The 16,107-nt window shown below is 45.4% G+C and overlaps 1 protein-coding gene across 4 annotated transcripts in view; it reads right to left on the bottom strand.

The window, feature by feature from the left end:
• Window positions 1-894: 894 nt before the first annotated feature.
• The window catches only part of LOC112252832 (cytoplasmic polyadenylation element-binding protein 3), a 76,970-nt gene continuing 61,757 nt past the window's right edge, over window positions 895-16,107 (bottom strand). For all 4 annotated transcript variants that reach the window (XM_024424481.2, XM_024424483.2, XM_024424479.2 and 1 more), the window contains 4 exons: window positions 11,947-12,065; window positions 11,586-11,700; window positions 10,966-11,147; window positions 895-6,553 (listed from right to left, as the gene is read on the bottom strand). In XM_024424481.2, coding sequence (XP_024280249.1) covers window positions 6,326-6,553; window positions 10,966-11,147; window positions 11,586-11,700; window positions 11,947-12,065 — 644 coding nt within the window. In that variant the 3' untranslated portion in view covers window positions 895-6,325. The remainder of the gene's footprint in view (window positions 6,554-10,965; window positions 11,148-11,585; window positions 11,701-11,946; window positions 12,066-16,107) is intronic.

The following is a 16,107-nucleotide window of genomic DNA, read 5'->3' as shown; positions in this document are numbered from 1 at the left end:
GTTCCTCAGACACCTACTACATGTAATATGATGGTTTCTGCTGCACGGAGGGACAGTTCTAGATTATGGATCACTGAACATGCACAAACAGCATGGAAAAGGGAGTGCTTGGAAGAGTTGTCAAGAACAATGGTGCAAGTTGGTCAACCCTTTTGAAGACTTGTGATTTAACATGTCAGATTAGTAGGTGCTTGTGGCAAAAGCACAACTACGGTTTAACTTGCATACACATTTGAAACGCTGCTAAACCCCTAATGACCTTAATGTAATCCCTCTCCTTGATCATTTCACAGGCGCTGGGGACAAAAGGCCACTAAAAATGCGCAGTTTTGTCAGACAACACAATGCCACAGATGTCTCAAGTTGAGGCAACATGCATTATGATTGCAGGAACGTCCACCAGAGCTGTTGCCTGAGAATGTAATGTTAATTTCTCTACCATAAGCCAACCAGCCTCACAAGTGCAGACCACGTGTAACCATGCCAGCCCAGGATCTCCACATCCGGCTTCTTCATCTGCGGAGTCATATGAGACCAGTCACCCAGACAGCTGATGAAACTTAAGGATTATTTGGCTGTAATAAAGCCCTTTTGTGGGGGAAAACTCATTCTGATTGGCTGGGCCTATGCCCACCCAAGGCTGCACCCCTGCCCAGTCATGTGAAACCCATAGATTAGGGCCTAATGCATTTATTTAAGTTGACAGATTCTTATATGAACTGTAACTCAAAAGCTTAAAAATTGTTGCATGTTGCGTTTATTTTTGTTCAGTATAGTTCTCTTGATACGTTGCTTTTCTCACTTCACATCGTTCTATTCCAGTCACACAGTCAAGCACAAATGCAAGGGATGAGAGAAAGGTGGGAAAAGGAGGCCATGCAAAAGACGACAATGTTTCACAGCATCATACAACTATGTTTAATAAGATTTAGTTATTAGTACAGAAAAGGGAAAAGTAAGGTGGGAAGTACACACTTGAAGCAGTAGTAGTAAGCATTAGCAGCATAGAGCTCCCATGTTTTTAAACCAGTTATGCTCGTCTGAATTAGTATATATATATATATATATAATATATCAAAGTCAACAATCTCAAAGCCTCGTCAAGATGGAACCCGTAATCAAACCACAAATACAAAGTATAACTTCGAAAAATAAACGAACAGTGATTTTGTCTGAGAAAAACAACAACTATTGAGCAGGTTTTGAATAATTTTCTTTTTTTGAGATCACAACATAATGAAGAGGCCTAATGACGACCCAGAGAGAACATCCATGAAGCGTAAGTACATACTATCCAAATCTAGTGTTACATGAAATATATAGGTATAATTAAAGAGGATTATATAACAAATGCCTCCACCAAAACACATGATTTTCTTCCTACCAAGTCTTAGCCTTTCAGTTGCACATACAAATGCTTATTATTGTCAGGGTATGAAAAAGGATAAATACTAGACAAATTCTTGGTGGAATGAGTGTAATACTGACCCTTGAGAGAAAGCAACCATTGGGTTAGTAGAAGAGATGAAGGATATCAGTAGAACACCACCTGTACAAACTGGTAGAAAAGGCAAGCTAGAAGTAACATTCTTGAACCAGCATTTGCGTTTTTTAAAAACTTATTGATGACCATACTGTAGTACAGAAAGTGATGTCACAACACTTCATATGGACTACTAGGCTACGTAAATGAAGGCAAAAATCAAGTCACTGTCGTCATCTAAGAACACACCGCATAATATCAAAGAGGATGTTACAGGGTTTCTTGGGTCAAATGTATTTCAAATCTAAGGTCAGTTCATCCACTTCAGCAATCTAGCTGGTTTGGGGAGAGAAAGAAAACATGCCAAAGATTTAGATGTATGACTCCTCTCATTAAGATGAATAGTTTCCAACAAGTCACACCCTCCACTTCACATTTACATTCATACTTAAATACAAAATCTCAATAGTCCACATAGCCAGTTTTCAGGCTCCGACAGGGGTTAACCCACCATCTGAAACTAAAGGGGGGCTCATGTGACATGACGTTTTAAAGGAGTTAATGTGATGTCTCACATCAGTGGAAGTGGTGCGACGTGGCCATTCAACATCATTGAAAGTAACATCATTGACGATACAAGGTGGGGTTATAGTGGTAGCAGCAGAAGCAGTAGGAGGTAAGTATCATTGTCCAGCTTCCACAATATCAGAACATTCTGCTCCATTCTGCCTTTTTATTGTATTGCCTATTAGTTTGTTTCACATTACCAATCACGTAATGTCAACCGTCACTGTTCTTTTTTTGTATTTTTTCTTCTATTATCGTCACACTAATGTAAGCAACATCAGCGAGTTAACATAGGCTTTGCATTTCCAAAATCTAGACACTTGAGAAACAATATTACAAAGGTTTTTCAACTTCCAAAAATAAAATAGTCAAAGAAAACAAAAATATATATTTTTTTAAAGAATTAGCATCATAAGATTAATTTATTTCATGTAAAAATGCTAAATAATATGAATGACATTGACCAGATATGAAAGTCTCCCCCAGAAATAACTTAATGGTTGAGAAATATGTAAAGAAAACAAATAAAAAAATGAAAATATTTAAATATATGTTTAGTCTTTTCTTTTTTAGCAAAAATCTCAAAAAATAATGAAAATGTTCTCAGTACAAAGGCTACATTACTACTGGAAGGTACTAGCATGTAGAGTAAGTAAATAAACAGTAGAAAATGATTTTAGTGAATCACAATGAAAATAAAGATTTTTGCCGCCTTTTTTTTTCTTCTTTTCTTTTTTACAAACAGTACAAACAGTATTGCACATTACAACGAAGAACAGGTTCTTAGCCTTCATTTTTTGACTAATTCAAGTCTTGCGTGAATAGAAGGCCACCACTCAATTGATGCACCTTGGGGACTTTCGATCAAGTTACAGTTGAAATCGAGTTACACTTGTATCTCTTAATTGTAAAAAAAAAAGAAGACATTTTTCTTTCCACCTCCATCTGCTCAGTCTCTTTTTAAACAATGTCAGGCTAACAAATCAAGGTATGTTGCTTTTACAAAACAAAGGGAGCACATACTTTTAGGAAACGTAAAAAAGTGTTCTTAAAAAATAACATGAACAGAAGATCTCTTTCACAATTCTGGTCAGCATAGTAAATTATTGATTATAAATATACAAAAAAGGGAAGCATTTTCAGTTATCTTTCTAAGCACCAAATAGACTTATCCCGTCAAATTTTTTTTGTGGACTAATGGTTTTCCTTGGAAGACTACCACTCATATGTTTGTCTTAGTGACTCTGCGCTTTCACGGGTATCAGACCAGCGGGAAACTCACTCCAACCGCCTCTGTAACAAGGTAGACTCTTCACTTCAGCTAACATCATCATTATATCAAAGTTATAATGCTCTAGCCTCTTCAGTTGTTTAAAAAAAAAAACTATTTCAAATGAAGCAAAATAATGAAAAAAAAAATCAACTCAAACACTTGTTATATATCATCTCTCGAATAAATGTATTTACTTGTTTTTATTTGAATAAACTTAGAAAACATCATTTTCTCTCCTAATATATTTCAAAATTGAGGTATTGCAAAAAAGATTGTGTCAGTCAGAAAGCACACTTTTGTTTTTCTCTCAACCCAAAAAAAATAGCTGACTCTTGAAAACTGTCCAGATAGAAAGAGTAGTGCATAACAAATGTCTATTATAGAGCAAGAACAAACATAGAAACCCTTCTGGGCGGGGAAAGAAATATCACAAAAACACCCAGAATTCACTTTCATAGGGATACTTATTATTACTCATGGTTAGTCTCTTTTTTGTAGTTTTTTCAGATAAAAAATAAAATAAAAATGTCCACCATTTTAGCAGGTCATTATTCTATTTCAAGCTTTGCAGGAAAATCTGGATAAATACGGTAAACCCAGATAGCACACAATGTTCTGGCATCCCCCCCCCCCGTAGCCATGTCGAGACAACGTTACCTGCGGGCTGAGAAGCTCAGTTAACTAAACCACAAATCTCCAGTAGCTTCAATGTTCAGTCGGTCTTCTCATCACTAGCTTTAATGCCTCGTCACCACAACAGTACAAATGTTAAACTTTGCACCTTGAAGCACACAGACATCGGGCTTAATGCTTCGCGCAATATCATCTGTGGTCTCCGTATGTGTTGGTGGTTTAAGTTGAACATATGTTGCCTCTTTGGTTATTTGGGGACATGATCCTACGCTTTGTCAACGGTAGACAGTGGTTCTGTGTTTCTCAGAGTCGAGCTCACTTAAGTCCGTGTCATATGTTCTGTGTGTTTGGGTCAGACTTTGAGTGCATAGGTGTGTGTTTGTGTGTAAGAGAACGAGAACCTGTGTAAAGTGAGTGTGTGTCAGACCTGGGTTCAAATACTATTTTGGTTATTTTAATTACTTTCAAAACATATATTTTTGATTTGAAAATACAAGCAGTTGAATATTGGAATGTATTTGGAAATCCACTTGGAAAGTATTTGAAAATACTCAAATACACTGACTCAAATACACACCCATGCAGTTAATTATTGTATTTGAAAATACTTCAATATAGTAGGCTTTTATAGGAAATTATTTGAAAATACTTTCAAATACTTATAATAGAAGTAGTTGATTCAGGCCACATTATTAGAAAATACTCAAATACACAGAAAATAAGTATAAAAAAAAGAATACTAAAATACACATGTATTTGAACCCTGGTCTGGTGTGTGTGTGAATGTGTGTACGAGAGAACAGAAATACGTGTGCATAAACTAGCTCATGAAGTTCCACATGACTTTTGTCGGACATCAACAACAGTTAAAGCATATCACAGTTCTATAGGCATACTCAGACCTTACTACATATGGTATAAAAAAACTCCACAATTATATTAACAAATCACTGCAAAAAAAGTACTCCACCTATCATAGACAGCTTAAATGATATATCCTACATCTCGTTGGATTCATGATTCATATGACTTTTTCGTCATCTGGTCAGGTTAGCCACCTTGTGCAGAAGCAGTGTTCATACTGCGGCCCTGTGGCTATTGACATATATCGCACTGGAGGTGTAGGATTTTTGACCAGTCTGTCTTCCCTATTGTGTCCAGTTTCTTGCTAGTTGTACGTACATCTATAGCATGTTGTGCAAACATGGGCAGAATTGAATAGTAGGCATGATACTGAAATTATATTGCATGCAGCAACTGAAATTATATTGCATGATTGAAATACTGTATACATGCATCACGGGGCAACCCCCCTTTACCCCACAACATACTAGGCATAATTTAGTAATGGACAACCCCCTCTCATCGTTATAAAAAATAAAATAAAACATTTGAGTCATTTAGCTACTTACAGGAGCAATTAGGGTTTAAGTGCCTTGCTCTAGGGCACATCGACAGATTTATCACAGTCGGCTCGGGGATTCAAAACAGCGACCTTTCGGTTACTGGCCCAACCGCAAGTCTACCTACAATGATAGCCTGTCATCATCCTTATCACCAGGTGCCATCATAATTGCTAGAACACCCTAGCCTGAATAAATTACTACGGTATCTGTTAATACCATGAATTTAGCAGCAAAAGCTATTGCGGCATTACATTAACATAATGCTAGAAAATAAATGTTAAAAAAACAAAGACCTAATCAAAAGCAAAACTAAATCGGATTTCGCTTGAGGTATTCATTTTTACTATTTTCAAAGTCAAAATAGAGAGAAAATATAGCCATGTTATTTTTATCTGGGCTACTGTGGCCCACACTACTGGATAACTGTTTAGTCTTGCTACATCTTCATCTTACTATGCAGTTGTTCTGTATGCATTAATTCTATTTTTGCCTTTGGTAATATTTTTTACAAGGGGCAATATCCTAAAAATTAATAAGTGCATGTTCCTTTCACATAGAATGTAATTATCTATATATATATATAGATATATATATAGATATATATATAAAACAAAACTTTTAAATATATATGTACTGTATAGTCTCACTTCTGCCACAGCTCAGTGGGGTTCTACAGGAGACACTGACCCACCCGGTCATGGAACAGGGGACTCAAACATAAATCAGGTTTCTCTAACATACCATCCCATGTGTGTTTAGTGAGTATTTGTGCCACAGTGCAAATTCTAAGCAGATAGACTTACGCAATACATTTTTCCCCCCCTATTATCATAAGGGTACACTGGACAATGAGTTTGTAGTCAAGCGTTGTAGTTTGAAAAAGAATGAACCGTGTATTTGTAGTTCTCTTCACCGATGTCGTGGTGGTGGGGAGGGGGGGCACGAGGGCTCATCTCGAGCCCCTCAGCTCCAGCGGAAGGACACTTGTCGAGGGCGGTCGCCCCCCTCCTTCACCAGTGGCTTGTGGAACTCTCGGCCCGCCCGGGAGTGGATACTGGCCCAGCAGTACTCGCAGTAGTACTGCAGGCAGGTGACGTTCGCACAGAAGAAGGGGGCAAACTTCCCCCCACAACGCGCCCCCTGGCACTCGTCACACATCTGGTCGTCCAGGACGTAGGGCTTCACCTCAACCTGAAGGTCAAAAGTCAGAGAAAGGAGAAACTTTGGTTCATTAACTTCTTGGCCTGAGGAGTAGATTGAACTCAAACGTGAATATTGATTCAAACTTGAATCTCTATGGTCAGAATGTAAACAAAAGGTAGTCTATACGCTTTAGGCAAAAAGTTTGACCAATTGCAAGATATTGCCATTAGCTCCTGAGTCCGGAAATGTTAATGTATTATTTACCCCTATAATACTACGGTGACTTCCTAAAGGTTCAAAATATCAACTTCTCAAATATGTTTCTGTCTCGGGCGGTTCTTATTTTTCTCTTTAAAAAAAGCACTGCAAAAACTGGTGTGGCGAATATTGTAGATTCAAAATGGCTGCCATGTGTTACACAACATTCTTAGACCACTGTCGGACTCTTTTTGCACCGAAGCAGGTGCGTGTGGACAGGCTATCTAATCTGTGTCTCTATGGAAATGACACTGTGTGTTAGCATGGCCTGGTTACATACAGGAGGTCCCTCCACAACAGCCTGACAGTCAAATCAAATTTTATTTGTCACATGTGCCGAATACAACCTTACATTGAAATGCTTACATTCAAGCCCTTAATCAACAACAGAGTTAAGATCAAAAAGCAGCATTAAAATAACAGTAGCGAGGCTATATACAGGGGGTACCGGTACAGAGTCAATGTGCAGGTTATATACAGGGGGTACCGGTACAGAGTCAATGTGCAGGCTATATACAGGGGGTACCGGTACAGAGTCAATGTGCAGGTTATATACAGGGGGTACCGGTACAGAGTCAATGTGCAGGTTATATACAGGGGGTACCGGTACAGAGTCAATGTGCAGGTTATATACAGGGGGTACCGGTACAGAGTCAATGTGCAGGTTATATACAGGGGGTACCGGTACAGAGTCAATGTGCAGGTTATATACAGGGGGTACCGGTACAGAGTCAATGTGCAGGCTATATACAGGGGGTACCGGTACAGAGTCAATGTGCAGGCTATATACAGGGGGTACCGGTACAGAGTCAATGTGCAGGTTATATACAGGGGGTACCGGTACAGAGTCAATGTGCAGGTTATATACAGGGGGTACCGGTACAGAGTCAATGTGCAGGTTATATACAGGGGGTACCGGTACAGAGTCAATGTGCAGGCTATATACAGGGGGTACCGGTACAGAGTCAATGTGCAGGCTATATACAGGGGGTACCGGTACAGAGTCAATGTGCAGGCTATATACAGGGGGTACCGGTACAGAGTCAATGTGCAGGTTATATACAGGGGGTACCGGTACAGAGTCAATGTGCAGGTTATATACAGGGGGTACCGGTACAGAGTCAATGTGCAGAGTCACAGAGTCAATGTGCAGGCTATATACAGGGGGTACCGGTACAGAGTCAATGTGCAGGCTATATACAGGGGGTACCGGTACAGAGTCAATGTGCAGGCTATATACAGGGGGTACCAGTACAGAGTCAATGTGGAGGCTATATACAGGGGGCACTGGTACAGAGTCAATGTGCGGGGACACCGGTTAGTCGAGGTAATATGTACATGTAGGTAGAGTTATTAAAGTGACTATGCATAGATGGGGAGGGGGGGGCAATAAAAATAGTCTGGGTAGCCATTTGATTAGATGTTTGGGAGTCTTTTGGCTTGGGGGTAGAAGCTGTTTAGTAGTCTCCTGGACCTAAACTTGGCGATCCGGTACCGCTTGCCAAGCGGGAGCAGAGAGAACAGTCTATGACTAGGGTGGCTGGGGTGTTCGACAATTTTTTTGAGCCTTCCTCTGACACAGTGATGTACTGGGCCATACGCACTACCCTCTGTAGTGCCTTGCGATCAGAGGCCAAGTAGTTGCCATACCAGGCAGTGATGCAACCTGTCAGGATGCTCTCAATGGCGCAGCAAAATAACCTTTTGAGGATCTGAGGACCCATGCCAAATATTTTCAGTCTCCTGAGGGGGAATAGGTTTCGTCGTGCCCTCTTCACGACTGTCTAGGTGTGCTTGGACCATGTTCGTTTGTTGGTGATGTGGATGCCAAGGAACTTGAAGCTCTCAACCTGCTCCATTACAGCTCCGTCGATGAGAATGGGGGTGTGCTCAGCCCTACTTTTCCTGTAGTCCACAATCATCGCCTTTGTCTTGACCACGTTGAGGGAGAGGTTGTTATCCTGGCACCACACGGTCAGGTCTCTGACCTCCTCCCTATAGACTGTCTCGTCATTGTCGGTGATCAGGCCTATCACTGTTGTATCATCGGCAAACTTAAAAAAAAAAAACATTTTTTGAACTAGGCAAGTCAGTTAAGAACAAATTGTTATTTTCCTGGGCGGCCCACCAGGAAGTCCAGGATCCAGTTGCAGAGAGAGGTGTTTAGTCCCATGGTCCTTAGCTTAGTGATGAGCTTTGTGGGCACTATGTTGTTGAACGCTGAGCTGTAGTCAATGAACAGCATTCTCATATAGGTGTTCCTTTTGTCCAGGTGCGATAGGGTGGTGTGGAGTGCAATAGAGATTGTATCATCTCTAGATCAGTTGGGGCGGTATGCAAATTTGAGTGGGTCTAGGGTTTCTGGGATAATGGTGTTGATGTGAGCCATGACCAGCCTTTCAAAGCACTTCATGGCTACAGACGTGAGTGCTACGTGTCAGTAGTCATTTAGGCAGGTTACCTTTTATTGTTCTTGGGCACAGGACAGTGTAATGAAGGGTCCTCTTTAAACCCCCAGCCCTGGAGATATATATTGTAAAGCACTGTCTGTCTGACCTCGGCTCAACAAGAACTAAAGTCTGCAACAAGTGCTTCAGAAAGACATGACAAGCTAATTAGCTGAAACATGACTACAGACATGGGCTTTGGAAAGACCACGACAAGCTGCCAAAGCTGGGTATTCATTAGGCACCAAAATTGACTGAAACAGGGAGAGACTACCTGAATGTGCCCAATAAGAAAGGCTCTTTTTGTTTTCCATTGCAATATGTTTTTCCAGAGTGTGCACTAATGAATATGACCCAGAAACAGAATGGCACCCAGGCTATTAAATGCAATTACCACCTTAGTGAGTACCACAATAGTCTGAGGTAATTGAACTATTCTGGCCTATCATTAAGACAATTCCAAGAGGACATTTACTGCTAATGGAATGATTGTGTTGCTTGGGGTGGAACTGAAATGAAACGTGAAAACAAAAGTGGTGCGGTTGGACACCAATGAACGAGGCCTTAGGCCTCAACCACAAGCATGAACATTACTTTACCCTGAGAGAACTTGGGTGTGGCATAGTGGTGGTTGACCAAATGGGGCTATAGTGTGCATGGAGGGAGGGGAGGGAGCGAGAGGGGCCTTTCTGGGTAGAGCCTCCAACGATGTACCCTCCCCAGCCAGTATCCCCTCATTCATTCCAAGCTTCCATTGGTCTCAGACAAATATGGGGATCTGGAAAATAGATTTCTCTCATACCATCTCTATGGCTGATAGTGAGGGTTTGCAGTGCAGAGATCTCATCTATAGCCCATCATGTGCCTTGTTAGTGGTCTTGTGATCTGGCCCCATATTAAAAATGTGTCTCAGAGTTAGGAGTACTGATCTAGGATCTAACTTTTAAGTAATAATCAATATAAGTATATGGAATGGGAGGATCTGATCCTAGATCAGCACTCCTACTCTTGGACTATGTGAATTCGTCCCAGGGTCAATCAGAATGAAGACACCGTCTGCTCAACCAGCCACTGAGGTTGGATATTAGATGATAGCAGCCCAGAGTGAGTGTGGACCGAGCAGCCCCCCCCAATGAGCCTAGCCTCTCTGGGCTGGCAGACGATCAGTCTTGGTTGGTCACGATCGGCCATACTCGATCTGGCTAGCTCGCTCAAAATAACCCGTCAGCAGCAGAGCTGAAGCTAATATACATGTGTAGGGACGTCCTATAATTAAACCCTCCCGCGTCTGGGACTTCTGTTAACCCTCCAGCAGCCAAAGGCCAGGGTGATTACACAGTTCCACAGACCTAACCGGGGCTCCCTGTATTGTAGGCTCGCTGAGCGTTTGGTTGGAAACCAGCGTATAATGACAGCTCTTATGTATAGAAAGACTGAATTTGACTTCAAAATGGTTCAGATCCACAGCAGCACACCATAGGAAAGCCTACAGGGAGGTAAAACTAGGGTCATGTTTATTCGCCACCAACAAACAAAAAAAATGACTGAAACAGGGAGGGACTACCTGTGCTGGTCCAATTAGAAATGCTCCTTTTTTGTTTCTTGTTGCAAAATGTTTTCTGCTGCGTGCCCTAATGAACACAACCCAGTCATTATTCATCTGCTAAATATATCTCCCTGTTATCCAGCATTTAGGGCAACTCCTGAATCACTATTGATAGAGACATTTTGAATACAGTGATAGGTCTCACTAACCCGTTTGTCAATGTCATTGTGCTGCAGTTGAACGAATCGGGCGCTGATGGCAGCGATGTAGCTCTGCTGATTGGAGAAGGCCACTCGGCCCGCCCCCTTGGGGTACTTGAGCTCAGGGTCAGTGTCGATGCCGGCATAGCACACGCCGCCATACAGCCTGTCCATGATCATAGCTAGTTCCACTAGAGGGAGAGAGATAAGAGATGGAGAGAAAGAGCGAGAGAAAGATGGCGACAGAATGTTATGACCGCACGCTTAGTTTGTCTAATGAAAATGGAGGAAAAAAGGTGAAATTCATTTCTGTTGAGACAAACCGATGCGACATTCAACTTGAACAACATTCTTCGCCGACAGTCAGTAACATTCTTGGGACTGTTGTTATAATTAGCATAGGTCACATAGCAGACAGACAGTCAGTGATGTTTGTCCCAAGCATACCACCTAATGGGCCTTGCATGAATACTTTACATGACCACCAGTTGGCTCACTGCCTGGAAACAAAGTGGATTGCTTTCTCACGGGCACAACTTTATTATTTTTAGTCTACGCTAGTCAGCCAATACACAGACGACCCACCAACTTATCCACTGATCAACAGGCACTTTGACCAATCCCCTTACCTGCACGTAAAGGCCGGGGCACGCCCCCCACAAAGATGGTCTTTCGGGGGTCCAGCGGCTGGGAGCCGTCCATCACAAAGTCACTGTCACTTAGGTTCCAGGGGCGGATCTGGACCTGGAGAAGAGAGATACGTAATTCACGAAGGACTGTGTCGGACGAGGAATTCACACTCATACCCTTTTCACATGATTGTGGCAACCTGGCCCATACAACCTTGGTTATTTTCCTTACCGGCATAGTTCCAGCAACCATGGTGAATGTGTAACCACAATGGCATAGTACAGGTCTGCTTGGCTTGGTTTGGCTCAGTAGTGTGAAAAAGGTATTACAGCACAGTGTAATATTGTAGCCTTCACTTACTGGCTTGTCCTTGATAGTTGGGCTGGAGACACACAGGTAAAGCTTGCCATCGTCCTCAATGCAGGCATCAATCAGGGCCTGGACAGAGGTCTCCTCTTGGAACAGCAGGAAGGCATAGCCTGGGAGAAAAGGGAAGGAGGAAGTGTTTAAAAAAAATCCCCATTCACAATAAGTACACTGTGTACTGTCTATATAGTTCTGAATTTGTGAGTGACCAGTTCAGTGACCAGCTGAAGTTAGTAGTGGCTTTTGAAACAAATCTGAACCATTTACGACAGTCTCTAATGGCCCCATAGATTACTTTTAGGGAAAGTGACAAGAGCAAAGTCTAAGAAAGTGAAAATATCCTGTTATTTTCAAGAGTCTATTCATATTCTCAGAGTATCTCCTCTTAAATTTGATTTACTTGAGGTCTGATCCTCTTCAGCAAGGTTTCAGACAGGACTGCACACCCAGTACCTTCCTGCCTGAAAGCTGACACCGCTAAAATGCAAGTCTGTTCCGTTCCACTACTAAAATAGGACGCCATGCAAAATGTATCAACCTAATACTTTCCAAATATTTTTGGGGACAGAGAGATTTGTTCCTATGGGATGATGAGGTCTGGCTTTGCAGCAGAGAGAGCGAGAGGAGACAGAGAGCGAACAAGAGACACACAGAGAGAGAGAGAGAGAGAGCGCAAGCGAGAGACCCAGAGAGAGAGAGAGAAAGCGCAAGCGAGAGACACAGAGAGAGAGAGAGAGCGCAAGCGAGAGAGACAGAGAGAGAGAGAGCGCAAGCGAGAGAGACAGAGAGAGAGAGAACGCAAGCGAGAGACACAGAGAGAGAGCGAGAACGAGAGAGAGATGCACACAGAGAGCGAGCAAGCGAGCGAGCGAGACAGAGCGAGCGAGACACACAGAGAGAGCGCGAGAGAGCGAGACAAGCACGAGAGACAGAGAGAGAGAGAGCGCAAGAGAGAGAGAGACACAGAGAGAGAGAGAGCGAGAACGAGAGAGAGATGCACACAGAGAGAGAGAGAGAGATGCACACAGAGAGCGAGAGCGAGAGAGCAGAGACACAGAGAGAGCGAGCGAGACAGAGCGAGCGAGCGAGACAGAGAGAGCGCGAGAGAGCGAGAGACAGAGAGAGCGCGCGAGAGAGCAGAGAGAGAGAGCGCAGAGACAGAGAGAGCGCGAGAGACAGAGAGCGCGAGACAGAGAGAGCGCGAGAGACAGAGAGCGCGAGAGACAGAGAGAGCGAGAGACAGAGAGAGCGAGAGACAGAGAGAGCGCGAGAGACACAGAGAGCGAGAGACACAGAGAGAGCGAGAGAGACAGAGAGAGCGCGAGAGACAGAGAGAGCGCGAGACACAGAGAGCGAGAGACACAGAGAGAGCGCGAGAGACACAGAGAGAGCGCGAGAGACACAGAGAGAGCGCGAGAGACACAGAGAGAGCGCGAGAGAGCGCGAGAGACACAGAGAGAGCGCGAGAGACACAGAGAGAGCGCGAGAGACAGAGAGAGCGCGAGAGACAGAGAGAGCGCGAGAGACAGAGAGAGCGCGAGAGACAGAGAGAGCGCGAGAGACAGAGAGAGCGCGAGAGACAGAGAGAGCGCGAGAGACAGAGAGCGCGAGAGACAGAGAGAGCGCGAGAGACAGAGAGCGCGAGAGACACAGAGAGAGCGAGAGACACAGAGAGAGCGCGAGAGACACAGAGAGAGCGCGCGAGACACAGAGAGAGCGCGCGAGAGACACAGAGAGAGCGCGAGAGACACAGAGAGAGCGCGAGAGACAGAGAGCGCGAGAGACACAGAGAGAGCGCGAGAGACAGAGAGCGCGAGAGACAGAGAGCGCGAGAGACAGAGAGCGCGAGAGACAGAGAGCGCGAGAGACAGAGAGCGCGAGAGACAGAGAGAGCGCGAGAGACAGAGAGAGCGAGAGACACAGAGAGAGCGCGAGAGACACAGAGAGAGCGCGAGAGACACAGAGAGAGCGCGCGAGAGACAGAGAGAGCGAGAGACACAGAGAGAGCGCGAGAGACACAGAGAGAGCGCGAGAGACAGAGAGAGCGCGAGAGACGCGAGAGACAGAGAGAGCGAGAGAGACAGAGAGAGAGAGCGAGAGACAGAGAGAGCGTGAGAGACAGAGAGAGAGCGAGAGACAGAGAGAGCGCGAGAGACAGAGAGAGCGCGAGAGACAGAGAGAGAGCGCGAGAGAGACAGAGAGAGAGAGCGAGAGACAGAGAGAGAGACACAGAGAAAGAGCGAGAGACACAGAGAAAGAGCGAGAGACAGAGAAAGAGCGAGAGACAGAGAGCGCGAGAGAGAGAGAGCGAGGAGACAGAGAGAGCGAGAGAGACACAGAGAGAGCGAGAGAGACACAGAGAGAGCGCAGAGACACAGAGAGAGCGAGAGACAGAGAGAGCGCGAGAGAGCACGAGAGAGCGCGAGAGAGAGCGAGAGAGCAGAGAGAGCGCGAGAGACAGAGAGAGCGCGAGAGACAGAGACAGAGAGAGCGCGAGAGACACAGAGAGCGAGAGACAGCGAGAGAGCGCGAGAGACACAGAGAGAGCGAGCGAGAGACACAGAGAGAGAGAGCGCGAGACGAGAGACAGAGAGAGAGCGCGAGAGACACAGAGAGAGCGCGAGAGACACAGAGAGAGCGCGAGAGACACAGAGAGAGCGCGAGAGACACAGAGAGAGCGCGAGAGACAGAGAGAGCGCGAGAGACAGAGAGAGCGCGAGAGACACAGAGAGAGCGCGAGAGACACAGAGAGAGCGCGAGAGACACAGAGAGAGCGCGAGAGACAGAGAGAGCGCGAGAGACACAGAGAGAGCGCGAGAGACACAGAGAGAGCGCGAGAGAGACACAGAGAGAGCGAGAGACAGAGAGAGCGCGAGAGACACAGAGAGAGCGCGAGAGACACAGAGAGAGAGAGCGCGAGAGACAGAGAGAGAGAGAGCGAGAGACACAGAGAGAGCGCGAGAGACAGAGAGAGCGCGAGAGACAGAGAGAGCAGAGAGAGAGAGCGCGAGAGACACAGAGAGAGCGAGAGACACAGAGAGAGCGCGAGAGACAGAGAGAGCGCGAGAGACAGAGAGAGCGCGAGAGACAGAGAGACAGAGAGAGCGCGAGAGACAGAGAGAGCGAGAGACAGAGAGAGCGAGAGACGAGAGAGCGAGAGACAGAGAGAGCGCGAGAGACACAGAGAGAGCGCGAGAGAGAGAGAGCGCGAGAGACACAGAGAGAGCGCGAGAGACACAGAGAGCGCGAGAGACACAGAGAGAGCGCGAGAGACAGAGAGAGCGCGAGAGACAGAGAGAGCGCGAGAGACAGAGAGCGCGAGAGACAGAGAGCGCGAGAGACAGAGAGAGCGAGAGACACAGAGAGAGCGCGAGAGACACAGAGAGAGCGAGAGAGAGCACAGAGAGAGCGCGAGAGACACAGAGAGAGCGCGAGAGACAGAGAGAGCGCGAGAGACAGAGAGAGCGCGAGAGACAGAGAGAGCGCGAGAGACAGAGAGAGCGCGAGAGACAGAGAGAGCGAGAGACAGAGAGAGCGCGAGAGACAGAGAGAGCGCGAGAGACAGAGAGAGAAGCGCGAGAGACAGAGAGAGCGCGAGAGACAGAGAGAGCGCGAGAGACAGAGAGAGCGCGAGAGACACAGAGAGAGCGAGAGACAGAGAGACACAGAGAGAGCGCGAGAGACAGAGAGAGCGCGAGAGAGACACAGAGAGAGCGCGAGAGACAGAGAGAGCGCGAGAGACAGAGAGAGCGCGAGAGACAGAGAGAGCGAGAGACAGAGAGAGACAGAGAGAGCGCGAGAGACAGAGAGAGACACAGAGACAGAAGAGCGAGAGACACAGAGAAAGAGCGAGAGACAGAGAAAGCGCGAGAGACACAGAGAGAGAGAGTGAGAGACACAGAGAGAGCGAGAGAGCGAGAGACACAGAGAGAGCGCAAGAGACACAGAGAGCGAGAGACAGAGAGAGCGCGAGAGACAGAGAGAGCGCGAGAGAGAGCGAGAGACAGAGAGAGCGCGAGAGACAGAGAGAGCGCGAGAGACAGAGAGAGAGCAGAGACAGAGAGAGCGCGAGACACAGAGAGAGCGAGACAGAGAGAGAGCGAGACACAGAGAGACGAGCGAGCGACACACAGAGAGCGAGAGACACAGAGAGAG

Source organism: Oncorhynchus tshawytscha, linkage group LG06, assembly GCF_018296145.1.
Source record: "Oncorhynchus tshawytscha isolate Ot180627B linkage group LG06, Otsh_v2.0, whole genome shotgun sequence".
Classification (NCBI taxonomy): Eukaryota; Metazoa; Chordata; class Actinopteri; order Salmoniformes; family Salmonidae; genus Oncorhynchus; species Oncorhynchus tshawytscha.
This window is presented reverse-complemented; position numbering and strand designations above follow the sequence as displayed.